Raw genomic sequence first — 20,716 nt, forward strand, 5'->3', positions numbered from 1 at the left:
AAAAATACTGTTAGTCAATTTTTTAAAAACAGCAAGCCTTCCATTGGGGTCTTTAAAGTCAAAAACTCACTGATGACTGTATCTTTAATAAATGAAATGACCAAAACTAGTGAAGTCAGATGTAACTCAATCAACTCCTAAACTCAATATTGCCAACATGTTTTTCTACTTAAAAAGCAAACAAAAAGGAAAGCCTCGTAATTTAGCAATTACTATGTTTCTGGGTTTTTGCTCTCAAATGCCACAGAAAGATATGTGATGAAAGGAAGCAAAGCGCCTAGTCTCAGCAGTCTTCTTAAAAACCTTAAGTTTGCCTTCACAATATAAATATAGATATTTAGATCCCCATCCAATGGATTTCTTCACTTATGTGAGCAGGAATGTTCTCAAAATCTTAGTCTTTACTCTTGCTTCATACTACAGCTGTTTGATTGAACTACCACTACCAGTAAAATCCCTCAGTATTGGCTAGATTAAATCACTAGATAAGAATTCATTACAATCTCTTCCAAGAAACCAAGATAATCTTAACACAGATTTTAGTGGCTAATATGTTACAGTACTTATGGATACTTTGTTTTCTATGGCAAGTATGTTGAAAATTCATCACTAATAAGTGAATTTCATAACACACACAGAAATAAATAAATCTATTACAATTTAAGAACATCCATAAATTGTCCTCACTATTCCCAATGATTTTTTTTTTTTTTTTTTTTTTTTTTTTGCGGTACGCGGGCCTCTCACTGTTGTGGCCTCTCCCGTTTGCTGAGCACAGGCTCCGGACGCGCAGGCTCAGCGGCCACGGCTCACGGGCCCAGCCGCTCCGTGGCATGTGGGATCTTCCCGGACCGGGGCACGAACCCGCGTCCCCTGCACCGGCAGGCGGACTCTCAACCACTGCGCCACCAGGGAAGCCCTTCCCAATGATTTAAATATAAAATGTAATTATACAAAATCAAAATTCCTTGCCCAGTTTAACCCTGTATACCAAACAGTATAAGTGCTGAAAATGAGAAAAATTTTAATAAATCTCACATTAAGAACCTTGGATACCACTTTGCATTAGTGATGGCAGAAAAAGGTAAGGAGAAAATATTTCCAGAGATTTTTAAAGGAAGAATGAATGTAAGAGAAAATTCCTTTGGACTCTATACTTTTTTAAGAATTCTGTACCTTTTAATACTTCAACATGATGCCAAGAAAAGAATTTACTGAATAAAAGTAGCCAGGAAGGGAATCAAACATTTGTAAGATAAATTTATTATTTTTCTGACCAAAGTGCAATTTTTAAATCTTCTTAAACAACTACGAAAAAAAGTATTCAAGAAAATAAAATACAAATGGGAAATTTAACCATTAGATTTCTTCTGCTTTGTACTAACCCTATGCTTAGTCTAGAAAACAAAAAAAGCTTTGAAGTTTTACTAAAACACTAACCAAATCATTTTACCATAAATCTACTAAGTACATGCATTTCAAGGTTCCACTACTAGGAATTTTGTTAAGATCAGTTTAATCATTAATAACATTATATAATAGAGCAAAAGGAACACATGTCATTAGATGTGATCCTTGCCCCTTACCCTCAGATTTATGTCAGAATAAAACTGACAATTCCACCAGGCTCTGAAACCCCAGTGCCCCCATCCCAACCCCTGGAAGCAAAGACTATGCCCTGCAAACAACTCTGTACAAACTGTAGTAAAACAAAGCTTAAGTTTTCTTACTTTTCTATAGGAAATGGTCAGCTATTTGATAAATACTAAAATACTTCTAGGAATTCATTTCATGACTTTGTTTACCAAACACACTGTCCAAGAACTCACTACACAAAAAGTTCCTTAGAATTTGGTCCATAGATTCACTTAACAGGTTGGAAATTTAAATCCTGCAAGAGAAAGAAGACGTGGGGACTCCCTAATCCAAACATGTTGTAATTACTTAAGGGATATACGCACATACTAAAAAGTTTTGCTCACAGGAGGCACAAACTATAAAAGGGATATTCTTTTTGAATAAAAACAAAGAACTAGCTAACACCCTTCTTTGTTTTGTGAGCACCATAGCTAAGATGAAGTTAGACTCGAATTCACTGTCTACTCCTGTGACCAAAAAAAAAAAGATGAAGATAAAAAATTTAATTTGTCTTACTACATACTTTCCAGCCATTAATTGAGATGTAATTATGAAAGATTAAAATTGCCTTAAAAAGGGGTTGTGATAGCAGCTATCAAAGCAATATTCAAGCCTGATTTCAAGGATGCTTTCAGGTTTAGAGTTAGCCTTCTTTGTCAAAAATCTTCACAACTTCATCAAAAACCTGTAAAGGAAAAGGATAATAATAATAATTTAAAAGGCAAATATTGTTAAAACACCATATGGCTAAGTTCCTGTTAAAAGTCAATTTTACATGAATTTTCAAAATGGATTATTAAAAAAAACACATTATAATTTCTTAGTTTCATCTATTTTACTTTAGACAGTAGTACAATACCGTAAATAATTATGAACGTGTTGCTTCAATATAAAACTATGAACATGTTGCTTCAATTTTACTAGTGCTTTTAGGACAAAACAAACTTCTTGATAGGCTACCAATATTATAAAAAGTAAAAGTAAACTGAAGTGGCTTGTCTTCCTAGTTCTGATTCTAAAACACTAAGTCTTCTGTATTACCTCACCTCTACAGGAAGGGACCGTGGATAAAAAACCAAAAATGACTACATGATAAAAAAAGGTCCAGGGGAAGATGATTCAGGGAATCAGGGAAAGATTAGGTGAATTTAAGAGACACTAGTAGCGGCTGGGCACTGAGAGTCCACAAACCACAGTACAGAGACCCAAGATTCATGAAGGAAGAGGCAACCCAAGCATTGGGTCGTGGAAACCCTGTACCTCTGGAGCTACATGCTCTGTGATGGAAGAGATGAAAGAAACCGGGGGCTCTTCAGCTAGATGATTTGCTATTCATGTTACAGATTTTTAAAAAATGATCATGGTCCAAATCACAGTTCTGAAAATGCCAATTTTCCAGTGCTTGAGAAAAGAGGTTTGGAATTAATACACCACCCACTTTTTACAAAGAACAAGTCTGACATTGTAAAACCCATTTTAGACTCTATTCAAAAAGAAGTACACCTGAAACTAACACAATATTGTAAATTGATAAAATATACATACTTTAATTTAAAAAAAGAAGAAAAAGCCTAGCTTTTCATTCAGTCTCCAGTGTTTTGAAAAGCAAACTAATCTGTCATGGTATTTCTTTTTCTCCTGCATATTGCTCCCCTCCCTGCCCCAAATCACATTGTTACTTTACTATTAGGCAGCCTAGGGATACTCACTTCATCAACAGATTTAGAAGCATCTATTTTCTTGACTTTCCCCATTTCTTCATATAAGTCAATAATTGGCTTTGTTGACTGAAGATAGGTTTGAATTCTGCAACAGAAGCAAATATTGCGAAGTTCTAAGCATACTTCTCTCCCCTGTTTAGGACAGATCGGGGGACAATACAGAATAAAACCCAGTTGGCTCCCTCCCTTATCAGCTTTTTAGACAAGCCATTCCACATATTTAAGCATGACATTTTCTTTTTCTGGTCCAAAATGGGGCACGTGTTTAATCTGTTACTCAAGTTCCAAACTGAGACGTGGTGGCAATGTGTAAAAACTGCAAAGTACCTCTTTTCCAAGCTCTCTCTGTTGTCATCACTTCTACCACTACTCTTTCCCCTCTCAAGACATCGTTCAATACAGATCTAAAAAGAGAAATATATAATAAGTTATTTTTAAAAAGATATGAATTTGCCAGTCTTTTAAACCTGAAAAGAGAAGAAAGTTCGAAGAGATTACCAACAAAACCCTGCATTAAACCCAATGTGTTTAATTCATTAATCAACATGCAAAGTTGAAACATGTGGTTCAATTTATATAAACTAGGTTAAATAAGTACAGAGCATAATAAGAATTCATTCATGACTCAGTTTTTCCTGTGTATTTTTTTTCAAACCGCAATAAAGAGATGATCTCTATGTGTATGGTTCCATCTATTATTAACTTATTAGGTATGAATTACATGCGTCAAACTTTGTTCCATTTTTGCTTACTTTTTGATAATTCCATAAATATCCAAATATTTAAGAGTTAACATATTTGCATTTGAATAAAGCATCCCTTGTTAATCGTGAATAAACATTCCTTAGTTATAAAGCTGTGGTAACATTCTAAAATTAACTCTGAAGAATAAGTGAAAACATATTTTTGGGGGTTGGAAAAAGAGAGTTACATTTTAAAACAACTCAAAGGCTGCAGCAAGTCTCTCCACCACAGGCACATTTGCAATTCAACCTAAGAATAGTCAACTTCCTTCAAGGCAGTACTGCTGATTCTTATTCTTTCAGGCCGTTGGCATTAATTTAATAAAGTTTATATTACAGCTGTCATACAGAGTCAGGCCTTTTAATTAAATGATTCCGGGAAAAAAAAAAAAGATACCGAGAAATTCATTTAGTTATTCAAAAGTATGTCTGGGTATGTTATTAGAAGTACCAGAAAGAAAAAGACTGCTTTCCTGCTTTTTTTCATTTCACTCTTAGAAGACAAATCAGGCTATCATACATGTTTCTTTAAAGTAGAAAGTTTTCCCAACTTCCCAGAAATGTGTGTTTCTTTTCCAGTAAACGACATCCTAAGGCAAGATACTCTCTGATAATAGTGCCTACTCAAGAAGTAACAATGCAGCTTCATTACCTAACATGGTATGAGTCAATTCTTAACGCAAAACACAAATTCTTGTTATTTTGAAAATAAAGCAAGTTTTAGGCCCACAATATTGCTGATGCCAAATAGCTTAAGACAGTGCTGTTCTGTGCATCCAACTTACCAATTCAAAAAATACTGCTGTCAACATAAAATGTAAATATAAGTGAAACAAATCACTTTCTTTTTCTCTAATAGTTGACCATCAGCTGTTTAAAGCCCATATAGGCAGATAAAGATTTTCATTACCTCATTGTTACAGTCAAAAAACAAAACGAAAGATACATCAGCCTTCCCATCCATGGTCTTGTTCCAACCTTGAAGGTTGTCTTGATTTCTTGGAAACCCATCAATCAAGAATTTATTCTTCTGAGCATTGGCCGCCATCGTCTGATCCATTTCCTAATGAAAAAGGGAAGATTTAAGTTCAACACTACATTAATGCAATTTCTTAAGCAGAGTGGTAGCTATATGGGTGTGTTTTATTATTATTCTTTAAATCATAAGCATGGAGGGTGCATAGGAAAAAAAAGACTTAAAGGAAATAACATGTTTGCCTCAAACTGGTAGAGTTATGGTTATGTATCCCCCATTTTATACACACACACAATTTTTTTCTGTAGTTTTAAAATTTTCTACAGTTAAGCATATATTATTTTCACGAAGTTATAAACAGCAAAAAGAGAAAAATAAGCATTAACCAGTATCTTTGCTCCAGTCAATAGACTCCCTTATCTTGCCTTCCCTTTCCTCGTCCCAGGTCATTTTGCTATGGTAGGAAGTATGCTGCTTCTATAGGTACTCAGATTCTCTGCAATAATTCAAGTCCAACTGCAAAAAGCTTTGGATATATAAAGAGATTGCTAGCATTAATTATTAGTGTAGGAGTCAATACTCTTTTTTTTTTTTAAACTGAAGCTAATTTAAACCTAAATGCCACTGGCCACACCAAAACACAGGTAGCAAAGGAAACAATACATTCAGAAAGACAGCAAGAATTGCACATTTCACCATCCTCTTCCAAAGTCTGAATTTAGGTAGAATGTGGAAATATGTGACTGGGAGATGCAGATCTCGAATCTCCAAATCCTTACCGCTATCAATCACCATGAGGTAAGCACAGATGCATGCCTTCAACAAACTCCAGAGGAGCCTCTACTCTAAAGCAAACCGACATCCAGTTCCCTCAGTGCTCAAACTTTCCTGGTTCCTCAAGAAGAACAATGGTTGTCAGGACCCCTAATTCCTTTATCTGAGGGTTGGCTTTAACCCAGCATCTAGCTTCTCCAATATCCACAAAATTTCAGAATGCTTTTGGACTCCTGCTATAGCATTTCTATCACAATTATGGTAGTAGAAGATATCTGAAGGGGTACATCAATATTCTACTCACTCCACATACACTCATTCAAGGCCTACCATCAGGGAACATGAAGAGCAAGGTCACGGCCCCTGGCGGGCTCACGGTCCAGTGCGTAACAAATATGTGTAAGTAAACGTGCTAAGTTCTATACTGAGGTATGCAAGGATGCTGTGATAAAACGAAGAAGCAAGCACAAACTACCTGGGAAACTGCCAGGAAGAGCTTTACCAAAGAGGTGGCAGAGGAGCTGAATTCTGAATAATGAAATGGCAGGCAGACAGGGATCAAGGTACTCCAGATGGTGTCAGCTGGATGTTAAAGGCTCAGAAATGAAGAAGCATAACAGCTTTGATGAATCTGAAATAAGCTGGTAGAGGTGAACCTTAGGATGCGTGTAGAGAGTGGAAGGAGAAATGACTAGAAAGTAGGTAGGGCCAAAATTAATGAAGAACTTGTTATACCACACTAAGGATTTGGTTTTTATTCTGCAAGCAATACAGGATCACTGAGAAATTTTAAGTAGTAGAAGAACATGCTCCCATCACCTTTAGAAAAAAAAATCACTGACTGTACCATGAAGGATGGATTAGAAGGGGACAAAGATGGATTAAAGGCAAAAGACTAATGATAAGGCTCTAGTGATGGTCCAAATAAGAAAAAAAGAGGATCTTGGGACTTCCCTGGTGGTGCAGTGGTTAAGGATCCACCTGCCAATGCAGGGGACACGGGTTCGATCCCCAGTCCAGGAAGATCTCACATACCGCGGAGCAACTAAGCCCATGCACCGCAACTACTGAGCCTGCGAGCCACAACTACTGAAGCCTGCATGCCTAGAGCCCGTGCTCCACAACAAGGGCACGGGCTTGCAATGGGAAGCCCACACACCACAACGAAGAGCAGCCCCTGCTCACCGCAACTAGAGAAAGCCCGCACACAGCAACGAGGAGTCAACGCAGCCAAAATATAAATAAGTAAAAAATGAAAAATATATTTCAGTGATTGATCTTCCAACATAATGTCTGCATTCTTCCCAATATTATTTTTTTAAAAAAAGACAAAAAGAGGGTCTGAACTAAGATGATAGTACTAATAGAGGAGAAAAAAACTATCAATAAATAGAAGAGGATAAAGAGAAAGGTAATTGAAAAGATCTTCTCACTGAGTGGATTTGGGAAATTGAGGAAGAGGTGGAAAATATAGGATAGCTCCCAGATTTCTGGCTTGGGCAGCTCGGTAGATGGTAGAACCATTAACCAGGATAGGAAATAAAGGGTGATCACATTTTAGATGATACAGTCAGACTCGGACATGTTGATTTTGAGATACTTGTGAGACATTCAGATGGATGCCTAATAGTTAGTTAGAAATATAGGTCTGGGGAATTCCCTGGCAGTCCAGTGGTTAGGACTCTGTGCTTTCACTGCTGGTGGTGCAGGTTCGATCCTTGGTCAGGGAACCAAGATCCTCCAAGAGGCGGAGTGCAGCCAAAAAAAGAAAGAAGAAATATAGGTCTGGAGTTCAGAAAAAGAGATTTGTGCTAGAGTTATAGATAGATTCTGGGATCATTAGCACAGTGTAAACCTTGGACATGGCTAACATCCAGCAAGAAATGTATAAAATAAGAGGAGGACCAAGGATGAAACCCCGAGAAGCATCATGGTTTAAGAAACTTGCAGAAGAAGAGTTATCAAAGGAGATTTAAGAAACAGCAGTCACTGAAGGAGGAAGAGAATCAAGAGAAATGGTGTTACAGAGAACAAAGGAGGAACGAGTTTCAAAAAGACAGGAAGTTAAAGGCTACAAGAAAAAGGACTGAAAATATCCCCTAGATTTGACAGAGATCACTGGTAACATCAGCAAGAATAGTTTCAATGAAGATGGAAATAGAGTCTTAGTGCAAGGAGCTGAAGAGTAGAAAATGAAAAAGTAAAAAATGTAGACTATTCTTTCACAATTAAGCATAAAAGTGGAGAAAGGGCATTAAATCCAGAGAACAAGGAGAGAGGATTTAGTTACTCTGAATGGAAGCATTCCAATCTCTGAAACAAGAGTTAAGAATGTGTGTGAATGAGCCACTCTTCAAGTTTCTCTGGTTCCAATCAGAAGCTCATGTATCTCTTTTCCATTGGGCTTCAACTATTTCTTGCTGTGCCCACTCTTCCATTTCTCCTTCACGTTTCTTGTATGTGAAAATATCTATTAATGACTATAATCTTGAGAATCTATAGTGGAGAGTTATCATGTAAATGCAAGGTATCTGTTTTTAGATGGGACCTATTTTAGTTTGATAGCTGTTAGTCTCAGCATTTCACATTGAAGATGGTGATGCATGCACCAGAAAAGGAAACATCAAGACTGAGAGAATGGCAACAATGGGAGGGTCATGGGAGGGAGAGAGGGAGGGAAAGAAAGAGGGAGGGAGTGACAAAGTCTGGAAGAAAACGGAAATGGGAAAGGAGGAAAAAGAAATAGAAATGGAAGGAGGATGGATTGTCTGCACGCTGGGAAGGGTCAAGTGTACACATATGAATGTTCAGTTGTATGATCCTAGACCAAGGTAGAGAATGTTTCCTACTGTCCAATTTCTTCCCAGGTGAAAGTGGAATTTCCAGTTCTGCCATTCTCAAACACCATGACCACCCTCCACAATCAAGAAATTCAATACTCTGATTTTTTTCATTACTCAAAGGGAAGGCAGATTTCATTTCTCAGTTCCTTGGTGGTTTTAACTGGTTGGCATTCACACTCCTTACCCTCCTCAACAAACTGATGGTTATCTCAACTGGCACAATCTTTCCATCTTTAATGTACTTTTCAATGAGTTCACCATACTGTGAATCTGGGTTCTTCCTTTCATCACGAAGAAGCTCTCCTGCAGAAAGGTGTGTGTAGCCATATTTCTGAAAGAACAAACACATAGGAAAAAGATCAAAATACATTCAACCCAGGGTTAGGACTACTGTTTGTTTCCCTTCATGGTAACTTTTATATTCTAATTTTTCTATAATAAACAAGCTCTGCTTATATAATAAATAAATAATAAAGAAAAATTGAAGAGAGATTTCATACAATCCAGTTTGCTTAAAAAATATCCTTAATCTATGTAGCGTATGGTAGCTATAATGTTCACAAATCATGCAATCAACCCGGAACTTATTTAACCATTCAAGGCATTAACAGCTCATCATATTCCTTCACAAACACAAAGTTTAAATGTTATTAATAATGTTCAAAGAAATGTCTAACAAAAATCTACATAATTCAAGGCAAAACCCCCCAAAATCTTACCACAGTTGGCTGTACCCACCTTCTATAAGATCCTCCCTTCCTTAAACTCAACACATCTAAATTGAACTCATCAGCACTTACACAAACCCCATTCTTCTGTTTTGTTCCCTTTCTCAGTAAACAGTACAAGTCCTACCCCTCCATGAAATTAGCTTTCCTGACCACTCTGGAGAGTGGACACATAATCAAATAGTGTCTTAGAATATCACTGTCTCTCCATCTAAACCAGCATCTTCTTTACAACTCTCAAAAGTCCATTTCCCACCTCTCTAGTTGTGACTAGAGAGGTCTCATCTGTAAAATGGGAATATAGATACCTATTTTATAATTCAGTGGTGATGATTAAATGAGATAATGTATTTATATAAAATGCCTACCAAAGAGCCTGACAGGCAGCAGGAGATAAAAGCCATCAATTACCTCCTTGCCATCATGAAGATACTTATCTTAAATAACCTGGAAGCATTTTTATATTATATATACACACCATTTTTGTATTATTACATACATGCGTGTGTGTGCATGTGTGCATATATATGTATTCACTTTAAAGGTTTTGGGGTTTTTTAAAAAATAAATTTATTTATTTATTTTTGGCTGTGTTGAGTCTTCATGGCTGTGCGTGGGCTTTCTCTAGTTGTGACGAGTGGGGGCTACTCTTTGTTGCAGTGTGTGGGCTTCTCACTGCAGTGGCTTCTCTCTGCTGCAGAGCACGGGCCCCAGAGTGCACAGGCTTAAGTAGTTGTGGCACGCAGGCTCAGTAGTTGTGGCTCATGGGCTCTAGAGCACAGGCTCAGCAGTTGCGGTGCATGGGCTTAGTTGCTCCGCAGCATGTGGGATCTTCCCGGATCAGGGCTCGAACTCGTGTCCCCTGCGTTGGCAGGCGGATTCTTGACCACTGTGCCACCAGGGAAGTCCGGCTTTAAAGGTTTTGACAGAGAGACCAATCAAAGGACTTAAGTGAGATAAAAGATATGAATACACTGTGAAAGGTCAGGAGTATAGTAGTATTACAATTGTGATAGTCATTATTAAGGATTTACAAATGATGTATTAGGTCAGGGTATAGGATAATAGTTGAACTAAGTCACATAAGATGCTATAGTGTTATTCTGTCATTTCCCCGTGGTTGGAATGAGAAAACAATACAGATCTAAGAGACAATTATGAATACTGAAAAGCTTCTTCCTCCACATGAACTAGCATGTTCCCTTTTATTAAATCAAAAGAACTATAAAATCTATTTTCATAATAATAATTTCCATAATAATAAAATAGATTATTTTTACTCTCAAATATCAGAATACTGAGATCTATATTCAATGTTCAATTACAGCAATCATCTAGTCCCAAATTTTTAAGATTCCCTAAATGGGTTTTTATCTCATTCATAGTAAGTGTACCATAAATATTTGATAACTTAAATTTTATCTTTAATTTCAATGTTAAAATTTGAGGCAGCCCACACTCCCACCCCTCCTTCCAGAATAGAATGTTTCAATTGCACATTTTACAAAACTTAACTCTCTCAATTACTGAGGCTACAGTGAGTTTTCTCTCTCTCTCTTTTTTTTTTTTTTAAGATTGCAGAAGCCATTCTTTACTCCTTTTCTATCTCTAAAAATTGCTGGCTAAACTTGTTCTTGTTTATTACTAAAGTGAGCCAACAATAAGGTAGTCAGCAAAGAAAAACAAACTAAATAGTTTATTTGCTGACTAAAATTGGATATAAAGTTTGAGGAGAATAAACAAAAACCATAATATCACTCATGTCTCTCTTAGGCATACAATAGCTCCTTGCATGAAAAGAAATGATCAAAAGTGTATTTAGTTGTTGTAACAGGCTTTTAAAAACACTCCCATCATTTACAGAAAATGGAAATAAATACAAAAGTACTTAATTATTTAAATTGTTATTTTAAAATTATTTTCACACCACACCATTTTTAAATGCCTACTTTTATCACCAAGTATAAATTTTTGAAAGACGGGTATGGATATGGAAAAGACTTTATAAAAAACGAGATGTGACCTACTTTCCCATTTACTATGTACAATTTTCAGAAAGCATTTTGCAACGGCTGTCCACAAAATTTTACAGCAGCTTCATTTTCCACTGCTTACTCTGGCTCCTGCTTGGAAGTCTATGCTTGCTGGATGCTCTCATCTGGTCTAGAGATTATAGCATATGGTAATATTGAATAAATGCAGAGACAAACAGTGCTAAACAATGGCAAACGCTCAGGGAAACACCAACAATACAGATTGCTCTGTACAGACTGCCTTGGCTGTATGAACAACATATACATTTAGAAACCCAGCTAGTAATTTAGAAATTAGTACACACACTGTTTGTTTCCTGACGTTGAAGAGCTCAAATCTGCAAGCTTACATTACATTACAATGGGTTTTGGCATATCACTTTTTTAAAAGAGAGACTAGTTGTAAATTGTAGAAGTGTACAAATGATATGTTTTTTAAAAATTACACAGAAAACAACCTTATCTGCAAATCCAAGGAGATAAGGAATTTAAATAAATATAATCATGTCAAATCTATATATGTCTCTATTTCTCATCCACATTCCATTTTTTGAAATCCTCTATTTACCAGTTACTTTTTTATACTATATTTTTCTTAAGGATTTTGCTGAAGCTTTCCACTTACCACAGAGTTTCTACAACAAAAAAGCAACTATCACTTACACACTAGTTATTATGGTATTTAATTATAGCTAGACTTTAAAGAGCATGTTTTCAAAGCATTCTGCTGTCATTAAATAGTCACTGATGCCAATTTTGAGGAAAGCAAGAATGGATATTTCCCAGGCTTAACCCAAACTTTTTCACATTCTCTGAAATTTCCTAGCAATTAAAATCTAGTGGGTCACTAATTACAGTCTTAAGACCAACATTTAAACCACAGCAAATTATAAACACTATAAACTATAATAGCTACAATTACAAGCCACTATTCAGCTAAAAATAGTAGTTTTCTAGTGACAAATGTATAAATTCAATTCATTTAGAGTAAACGTCTAAATTTTTTTACTTTCATTTTCTCCTTTAAGAAGCTGAAAAACAACTCAATAACTTCTGTGAATTAGACACTAAGATTTGGAGGGAGGAGAAATGCACCATACTCTCAACAAGTACAGAACAGCACTCTGTTACTACAACTAAGCAAATGTTGACAATTTTACGGTATCAAATCTCAAATCATCTTGATAACTTCTCTCCCTTCTTAGCAATTCTCTTTCTTCCTTTCTAAATTTAGGTAATGTCGTTCTATGTGAATAAAAACAACAACAAAAAGAATCAAAACAATAGCAAAAAAAAGAGTTCAAGGTACAAATGATGCGTAAATGGCAAGTCCTTGGGGGCAGAGGAGAACCACATGCCAGGCACCTCCTCCTGTGAGTAGGGCAATTAGAAAGTGCCATTGGACTGCTACTGAGCCTTGAGCTACATAGAGGGAACACAGCAGAGATAGCAGAAACAAATATATTTTTAAAGCAACTGAATTAAAACTATTGGTCCTTTAAATAGCTGACACATCTATGAAGCATCTAAGACTAAGTTACTTTGCATTCCCTGTAAGATGAGTGAACCTTAAAAATCTAGTTCTGATTATGTACTGTGAACAAGGCACCTTCAGCATAACACCTGGAAATGCTATCCGGAGCCATCCAGACTCACCAGTTTGGCACTGTTGCAAACAATGTCTTTAGAGCTTACAGCATCCCAGCAACACTTCATGTAAGGCTATCATTTATTTCAAAAGGCATTTCCAACAGAACTTTTTCTGATTACTTTGAGATGTCTGATAAGCACTTTCCAGTAACATTACCTGCCAGTCTTGGAGAACTTACTTTTGACTCTAAGAACTGCTGTACAGTGCCCAGATGCTTAAAATTGGTGAACTGTTTAGGGTTCCTTCCAGTTTTACCCACAGAGGGTTAGAAAAAGGATTTTTCTTATAATCACCATTTTACAGAGGTTAGAAAGAAAGAAAGAAAGAAAGGGAGGAAGGGAAGGAGGGAGGAATGAGAGTGGATAGAGAGAGAGAAAGGGAAGGGGTAGGGAAAAGAGGAAGGAAGGAGGAAAGGAGGCATAGGAAGGAAAGAAGACAGTGGGAGAAAGGTTAAATAGAATATCTGACTTAAATTGCTAGCTGATTTCCAATCTCATTTTTAGTCCGCCCTCATTGTATTTCCAAATGTGTACATCACGTTTGACCATGCCTATTTAATCACAATTCTACATATTAACTATAAACTATGAAAGTTATAAACCAAGCTAAATCTTTTCCTAGGCAAAATCTTTAGCAGACAGACTCCAAATTAACATGAAGCATATTTCTTTCTCTAATTAAAGAGTGATAGTTTAAAAGCTTATATCCTGCAAAGGAGAAAAGAGAAGGGATATAATCCATTCAACTGCAGACAATTACAGCACTATTTTATTTTCCTCAATGTTTTGCTCTTCACGTAAGAAAACCTTAATTCAGGCAATACATGGAACTTATTTTAAATCCATAAATATTTATTAAGTCTCTATAAAGTGCCAGGCAATGTGCTAATTTGGGGAAATAAATAGGTTATATTCACAAAGGATGAAATAATGACTTACATATTTACAGTGACTTGAGCCCTACTATTAATTAATAAAGTCAATTTTTCATATTTGCATTAACTTTTCCTAAGGAATTCAGTCTTTACCAGCACTGTCTGCTTGGGGAAGAGGTGATTCTTCAGAGGCAATGACAAGAAGGTAGAACAATAAATAAAACTTAAAGAAAGGGTGATTTAGAAGCCATGAAATAGACTGTTTTCTCATTTGTGTAAGGCCTCAATATCCCTCTGACATTTTGCAGAAGACTTCTCAGAATATTGAGGATTTTGGCATCTGTTCTACATACCAAATGGACCCTATAGCAACTGTGAATTGGAATTTTCACACTCCAATTTCATTCCAGTTGGTCATTTCCAGTATTTTTACTTCTTTTAATTCATCTCAGCCATTCTGAATCAATGCACATTCCCTATAACAGAAAGGGATGGAAAATAGTCAAAGATGAAGATGAGGCCCAGAAGCCTCCAGGGATTCCAGGAGCTCAATAATTTGAAAATTTCCAACATTAATGGATAGGTACAGAGGTCTTGTTAATCTTAAGAAACACTCATCTCATCTTGTTAATTAAATAATCAGTTCTTTTTTTTTTTTTTTTTTTTTTTTGCGGTATGCGGGCCTCTCTCACTGTTGTGGCCTCTCCCACTGTGGAGCACAGGCTCTGGACGCGCAGGCTCAGCGGCCATGGCTCACGGGCCCAGGCGCTCCGTGGCATGTGGGATCTTCCCGGACCGGGGCACGAACCCATGTCCCCTGCATTGGCAGGCGGACTCTCAACCACTGCGCCACCAGGGAAGCCCTAAATAATCAATTCTTATAGTCACTGCAGAGCCTACAAGCAACACACTCATATCACTACAACACAAACGCTGTTGCAGGTGGTCTAAGAGCCTAGAATTCACAGTTAATTCAATTCCTGTGAGAACACTCAGAGGATATACATCAAACCACTCAAATGCATCTCTAGCCTCTATTCACTTTATGAAAGAGAGGTTTCTTAAACACTAAGCAGTACAGTACCAACTGTACTTATTTTTTTTAAAAAAGGTAAGTAACATTAAAATGAGAATATCATTTACCCAGGGAATACCAAAAGTAAGAAAGTCACCCTAAGAAATATAACTACTTGGGAATACAATTTGTAAAGAGCCTCACTACAAAATAACCACAACATTTTAACAGCTTGGGTTCTCTTTAAGAACTAGAATTTATTTGGATTTACCAATCAACACTTGAGAAAAATGTGCAAAGGATACCAAACACTGAATTCAGTAATATATGCAAACATAAAATTTGAGCACTTGCAACATTATTAAACAAATGGAGAAATGCATTTAGAGAAACACAGAGGCTTCAGCAAGGATCAGAAGAACATAAGAACCGTGCATGAAGTCACATACTCAGAACACTGAACTAATAATGTGAGATAAGGGTTTTTGTTTGTTTTTTTTTTGCGGTACACGGGCCTCTCACTGTTGTGGCCTCTCCCGTTGCGGAGCACAGGCTCCGGATGCGCAAGCTCAGCAGCCATGGCTCATGGGCCCAGCCGCTACGCGGCATGTGGGATTTTCCCAGACCAGGGCACAAACCCGTGTCCCCTGCATCGGCAGGCGGACTCTCAACCACTGCGCCACCAGGGAAGCCCGAGATAAGGTTTTATAACTAAACTCTGTCACAATCCAGTGTGACTCTAGGAAATTTATTTAACCTTTTTTAGACTTCAGTTTCTTCATCTGTAAAACAGAAATCATATCTATACTACATTACACTATCAGCCACAGCCAAATATCATTATTAGCTGTTAAAACTAGGAGTGTGAAGAACATACTCCTAAAAACACGGTCTACGCTGCTAGATTCAAGACCTACTATGAGAGCACTCAGACGGGTCAGGGAGGAGTTAGACTAACTCATATAGGCTATTCCTGGAGCAAAGTCCAAGATAATCAGTGGCTAAACTACTAATTACATAGCAATAAAGGAGTGAAGTCAAAGAATAACTATAGAACAAGGAAAATATGATACATGAAAATGCAATTCACTATGAAAATACCCTCAAACACACAGGCTCCAAAAACTGGCATCACAGATGTATTTGAGTACATTAAAAATCTTATGAGAACAAGAATGCTTACTATCTTCTTATAAACAAACAGATCAACAGCCTTCCAACCAATTAGCAATGGCTAATTAGAAAATATACATTTTAAAAGATCCTATTCGAGTCAATTGTACCTCAATTTAAAAAATCCTATACAAAACAGTACTAAAAACTTAAATTTAGGGATAAATCTAAAACTAGTATATAAGAATTATAAGAAGAAACTAGAAACACTTAAAATCAGTATCATAAAAAGAAGGCATTCTATGTTCCTGGATAGAAACATTCGATACTGTAAATATTTAAATTTTCCACAAATTAATCTATAAATTGATGGCATCCGCAATCAAACTTCACCTGGGATTATTTATTTTTTAATGAAACTTGATGAGTTGATTCTCAAGTTTATCAGGAAGGGTAAATGTGAGAGAATGACCAAATTCAAAAATAATATTAACAACTACAAATGGGAACGTGTCCTACCAGGTGGCATAAAATATCATAAAGCTACAGTAATTAAAACAGCATGATACTGGTATAAAAATAGACAAACGGAAAAATGAAATTCAACAGAGTCCATAAACAGACCCAAGTATAAATGGGAATTCAATAAGTGACAGAGTCATCATCTAAAAATCAATGGGGAAAAGATGAACTATTTAATAAATGATACTATGCAACTGGCTACCCATCTGAAAAAAAATTAGACTCTTGCATCATATCATATGCAAAACTAAATTCCAGGTAAATTAGAGTTCTAAAACAATACAATATAAGCAAAAAACAAAACAACCCTAGGATAGTACCAGGGGAAGATAATCTTGAGATAGAGAAAGACACTCCAAAACAAGAACCAAAACAGCTAAGATTTATGTTTGACCATGTGAACAATAAAAACTTATCACAGATATAACCAAATGACAAGCAATAGCTTGGGAGAAAATATTTTCACCATACAAAGGTGATAGGGTAATATACGTTGTATACAAAGAGATCCTACTAACAAAGAAAATAGCTCAATACAAAAATGGGCAAAGAAAAAACAATTCAGAGAAAACAACAGATGCTCCACCTTACTGGTAATCATGAAAATGCAAATTAAAGCAATGTGATTTCATTTTTCACCCATCAGATTGGTTAAAATAAAGACATATCTGGCTATGGCAAGGGTGGGGGTGGGGAAGAACCAGCATCCTGACAGTTCGTGGGAGTGTAAATTGGTTCAGCCTTTTTAGAGGGCAATTTGGCAGAGTCTAACAAAATTTAAGTTTGCATACCCTTTGGCTCAGTAATTCCATTTCTAGGAGCTGTGCTACTGAAATAGTTGCACATGTGCACAAAGACATATGTAATGAATGTTTATGTCAGCATCATCTGTAAACAGAAAATCTAAATGTCCACAAATATATGAATAGTTAAATAGATTATTGTATATATTATGAATGGAGTTGAGCTATCTGCATGTTCTGATATGGAAAGCTATCCAAGATACACTGTTAAGCAAAAAAATAACAATAGACAACGTTTGTGTGCGTGCATTTTTATCTGTGTATAAATACATCATAAGAGGACCAGAAAGCCACACACAAAAACGTTGGTAGGTGATTACATAAGGAGAGTAGGCTGGGACTTCCCTGGCGGCGCAGTGGTTACGAATCCGCCTGCCAATGCAGGGGACACGGGTTCCATCCCTGGTCCGGGAAGATCCCACATGCAGCAGAGCAACTAAGCCCGTGCGCCACTACAGAGCTTGTGCTGTAGAGCTCGCGATCTACAACTACTGAGCCTGTGTGCCACAACTCCTGAAACCCATGCGCCTAGAGCCCATGCTCCACAACAAGAGAAGCCACTGCAATGAGAAGCCTGCGCACCGCAACGAAGAGTAGCCCCTGCTCACCGCAACTAGAGAAAGCCCGTGCGCAGCAATGAAGACCCAAAGCAACCAAAAAAAAAAAAGAGTAGGCTAAGGTTAAGGAGAACTTTCACCTTACGTACTTCTGAATTGTTTCAATCTCAATGTACATGTATATAAACTTACTAAAATTTTAATTTAAAAAAAGCATATATTCTATCCACACATCTCTAAATGGCAAATATCACAAAGACTGGTTTTTTTTTTATTTTAATTTAATTTATTTATTTTTTATATAGCATCACAAAGTAAGATTGTTGATTTAAGTGTTTTATTAATATCAAATCCTAAGAGAACAGCAAAATGAACTGCCTCACATTAGGAATAAAAATCCCTACATAAAAAACATTGTCTAAGGGCTTCCCTGATGGCGCAGTGGTTAAGAAGCTGCCTGCCAATGCAGGGGACACGGGTTCGAGCCCTGGTCCAGGAAGATCCCACATGCCGCGGAGCCCGTGTGCCACAATTACGGAGCCTGCGCTCTAGAGCCCGTGAGCCACAACTACTGAGCCTGCGATCCACAACTACTGAAGCCTGCGTGCCTAGAACCCGTGCTCTGCAACAAGAGAAGCCACCGCAATGAGAAACCTGCACACCACAACAAAGAGTAGCCCCCACTCACTGCAACTAGAGGAAGCCTGCGCACAGCAACGAAGACCCAACACAGCCATAAATAAATAAATAAATAAATAAAAGAATATATTCCATCAATAATGTGTGTAATGGAATGCTGTAAAAAAAAACATTATCTAAGTTCAAGAAAAAAGAAAAACAGTACCTGTACAATCACAAACTTATTTAAAATTTAAAACTAAATCACTGTAGAGAATAGCAGCAAAAATCAAGTCAAATGTTTAGATAAAAATTTCTCTGGAAAGTGATCCATTCCTTAAACAAAGGAGAAACAAAAGTATAATATAGCAACACTGAAACACACTGCATGGGCATGAAGTCAAGAGTTATAGAAAGAGACAGAAAGCAGTCCAGTTTTATAGCCTAAAAACAGATGGAAATTTAGAGACATACTCAGTTGAGAGGATCCAAAAGGCGCAGCAGCAAAAGTTTAAAAGGAAACATATTTCAGTGAAGCCTTACTCTAGACACTAGAGTTCAAAATTATAAGCAAGATGTTCTGGAAATGACACCTCCATGACAGACAATGTACCCACACTACTTCTAGTCTCCAGAATGACCCCTTGGAGCACTTTCAGAACTTTATTGTGCCAACCACTCTCAACTGACTTTTTTTTAAAAAGAGAAAATTAATCTAGCTTAGACAACAAAGAATCATCTTCATTTTTAGTCCATCAACCTGTGCTAATAGGACAAAGTGTGAGGAAAATCAATATTTGGCTTTAAAAAATAGTATATGTTTCCAAACTTTTTTGGTGTAAAATTTACCTTCATGATTACATTTTTCTCAATCTAAAATTAAAGTCAGTCTAAGAATATACATTTTTGATGGTATAGCCGCCATATCCTAGCCCAGCCTGGGATTCAATGTTGACCATAGACAACTGTACCCATTTATATAATGTAGAACAGGATATAAGGGATTACTGGTTCTTGATTAGAATCTAACTTCTTCACACAAAGGAAATGTCCTAAAAAGTGGTAAGCTTATGGGAAATATTTATGGAAAGCTTTCTTTCCTGCCACGACTACACAACAGGAAGAATGCTGAAAACCATTTTGCAAAATGGACAACCTCTCCCACCTCTCTAGCCTGACTTAACTTGGACCCAATTATGCCCTGGAATCAGTCAAGGAAGTATCAAGAATCTGTTGCTCCCACTCTTCCTTTCCATCTACCACTATCTCCTCTCTCGTCCACCCTCAACTCTCAGTCCCAGGCACAATACACTTACCAGTTATACCTCTTTTACAGTTCTGGCCTCACTTTATCAATCTTTTAATCTCTGCACCACAGGCAATAGAAAGCATACTGTATGTTCTAAAGTGCAAGATATGAGACCTCATCAAAATTTAAAACCTCTGTGCTTCCAAGGACACTACCAAGAAAATGAAAAGACAAGCCACAAGATGGGAGAAAATATTTACAAATCATGTTTCTGGATAAGGGACTTGTACCAAAAATATATTTTTAAAACTTTACAACTTAGCAATAAAAAGATAAATAACCCAATTTTAAAAATTGCAAAAGACAATTTTTTAAATGCAATATTCTGGGGGGAAAAAAAAAGGACAAAGGATTCAAACAGACATTTCTCCAAAGAAGATATTCAGATGGCCAGTATGGGAAAGTTCCTCATTAGTCATCAGGGAAATGCAAATCAAAACCATAATGAGATGCCAGTGCACCCTTCAGGATGGTTATTTAAAAAAAAAAAGGACACGTGAGACAAGAAAGATGCTCACAGCATTAGTCATTAAGGAAACGCAAATCAAAACCACAATGCGATACCACTGCACACCTAGTAGGGTGGTTATAATCAAACAAACAAACATAAAATGATAAGTGTTGGTGAGGATAAAGAAACCACATATCACAGGCAGAAATGTAAAATGGTACAGCTGCTGTGGAAAACAGTTTGGCAGCTCCTCAACAAGTCAGAATTATTATATGATCCAGCAATCTCACTCCCAGCTCTATACCCAAAAGACTCAAACAGATCCTTGTATGCCAGTGTTCATTGCA

The 20,716-nt window shown here is 36.8% G+C and overlaps 1 protein-coding gene across 1 annotated transcript in view; it reads right to left on the reverse strand.

Annotated features, from left to right (window-relative positions):
* Window positions 1–1,243: 1,243 nt before the first annotated feature.
* The window catches only part of CMPK1 (cytidine/uridine monophosphate kinase 1), a 33,337-nt gene continuing 13,864 nt past the window's right edge, over window positions 1,244–20,716 (reverse strand). Inside the window, exons 2-6 of the mRNA XM_082657292.1 lie at window positions 8,880–9,026; window positions 5,013–5,165; window positions 3,687–3,763; window positions 3,348–3,444; window positions 1,244–2,323 (exon numbers count right to left, since the gene is read on the reverse strand). Of these exons, the coding sequence (XP_082513418.1) occupies window positions 2,282–2,323; window positions 3,348–3,444; window positions 3,687–3,763; window positions 5,013–5,165; window positions 8,880–9,026 (516 nt within the window). The 3' untranslated portion in view covers window positions 1,244–2,281. The remainder of the gene's footprint in view (window positions 2,324–3,347; window positions 3,445–3,686; window positions 3,764–5,012; window positions 5,166–8,879; window positions 9,027–20,716) is intronic.

The sequence above is a fragment of the Grampus griseus genome (genome assembly GCF_964374135.1).
Source record: "Grampus griseus genome assembly, chromosome: 1".
Classification (NCBI taxonomy): Eukaryota; Metazoa; Chordata; class Mammalia; order Artiodactyla; family Delphinidae; genus Grampus; species Grampus griseus.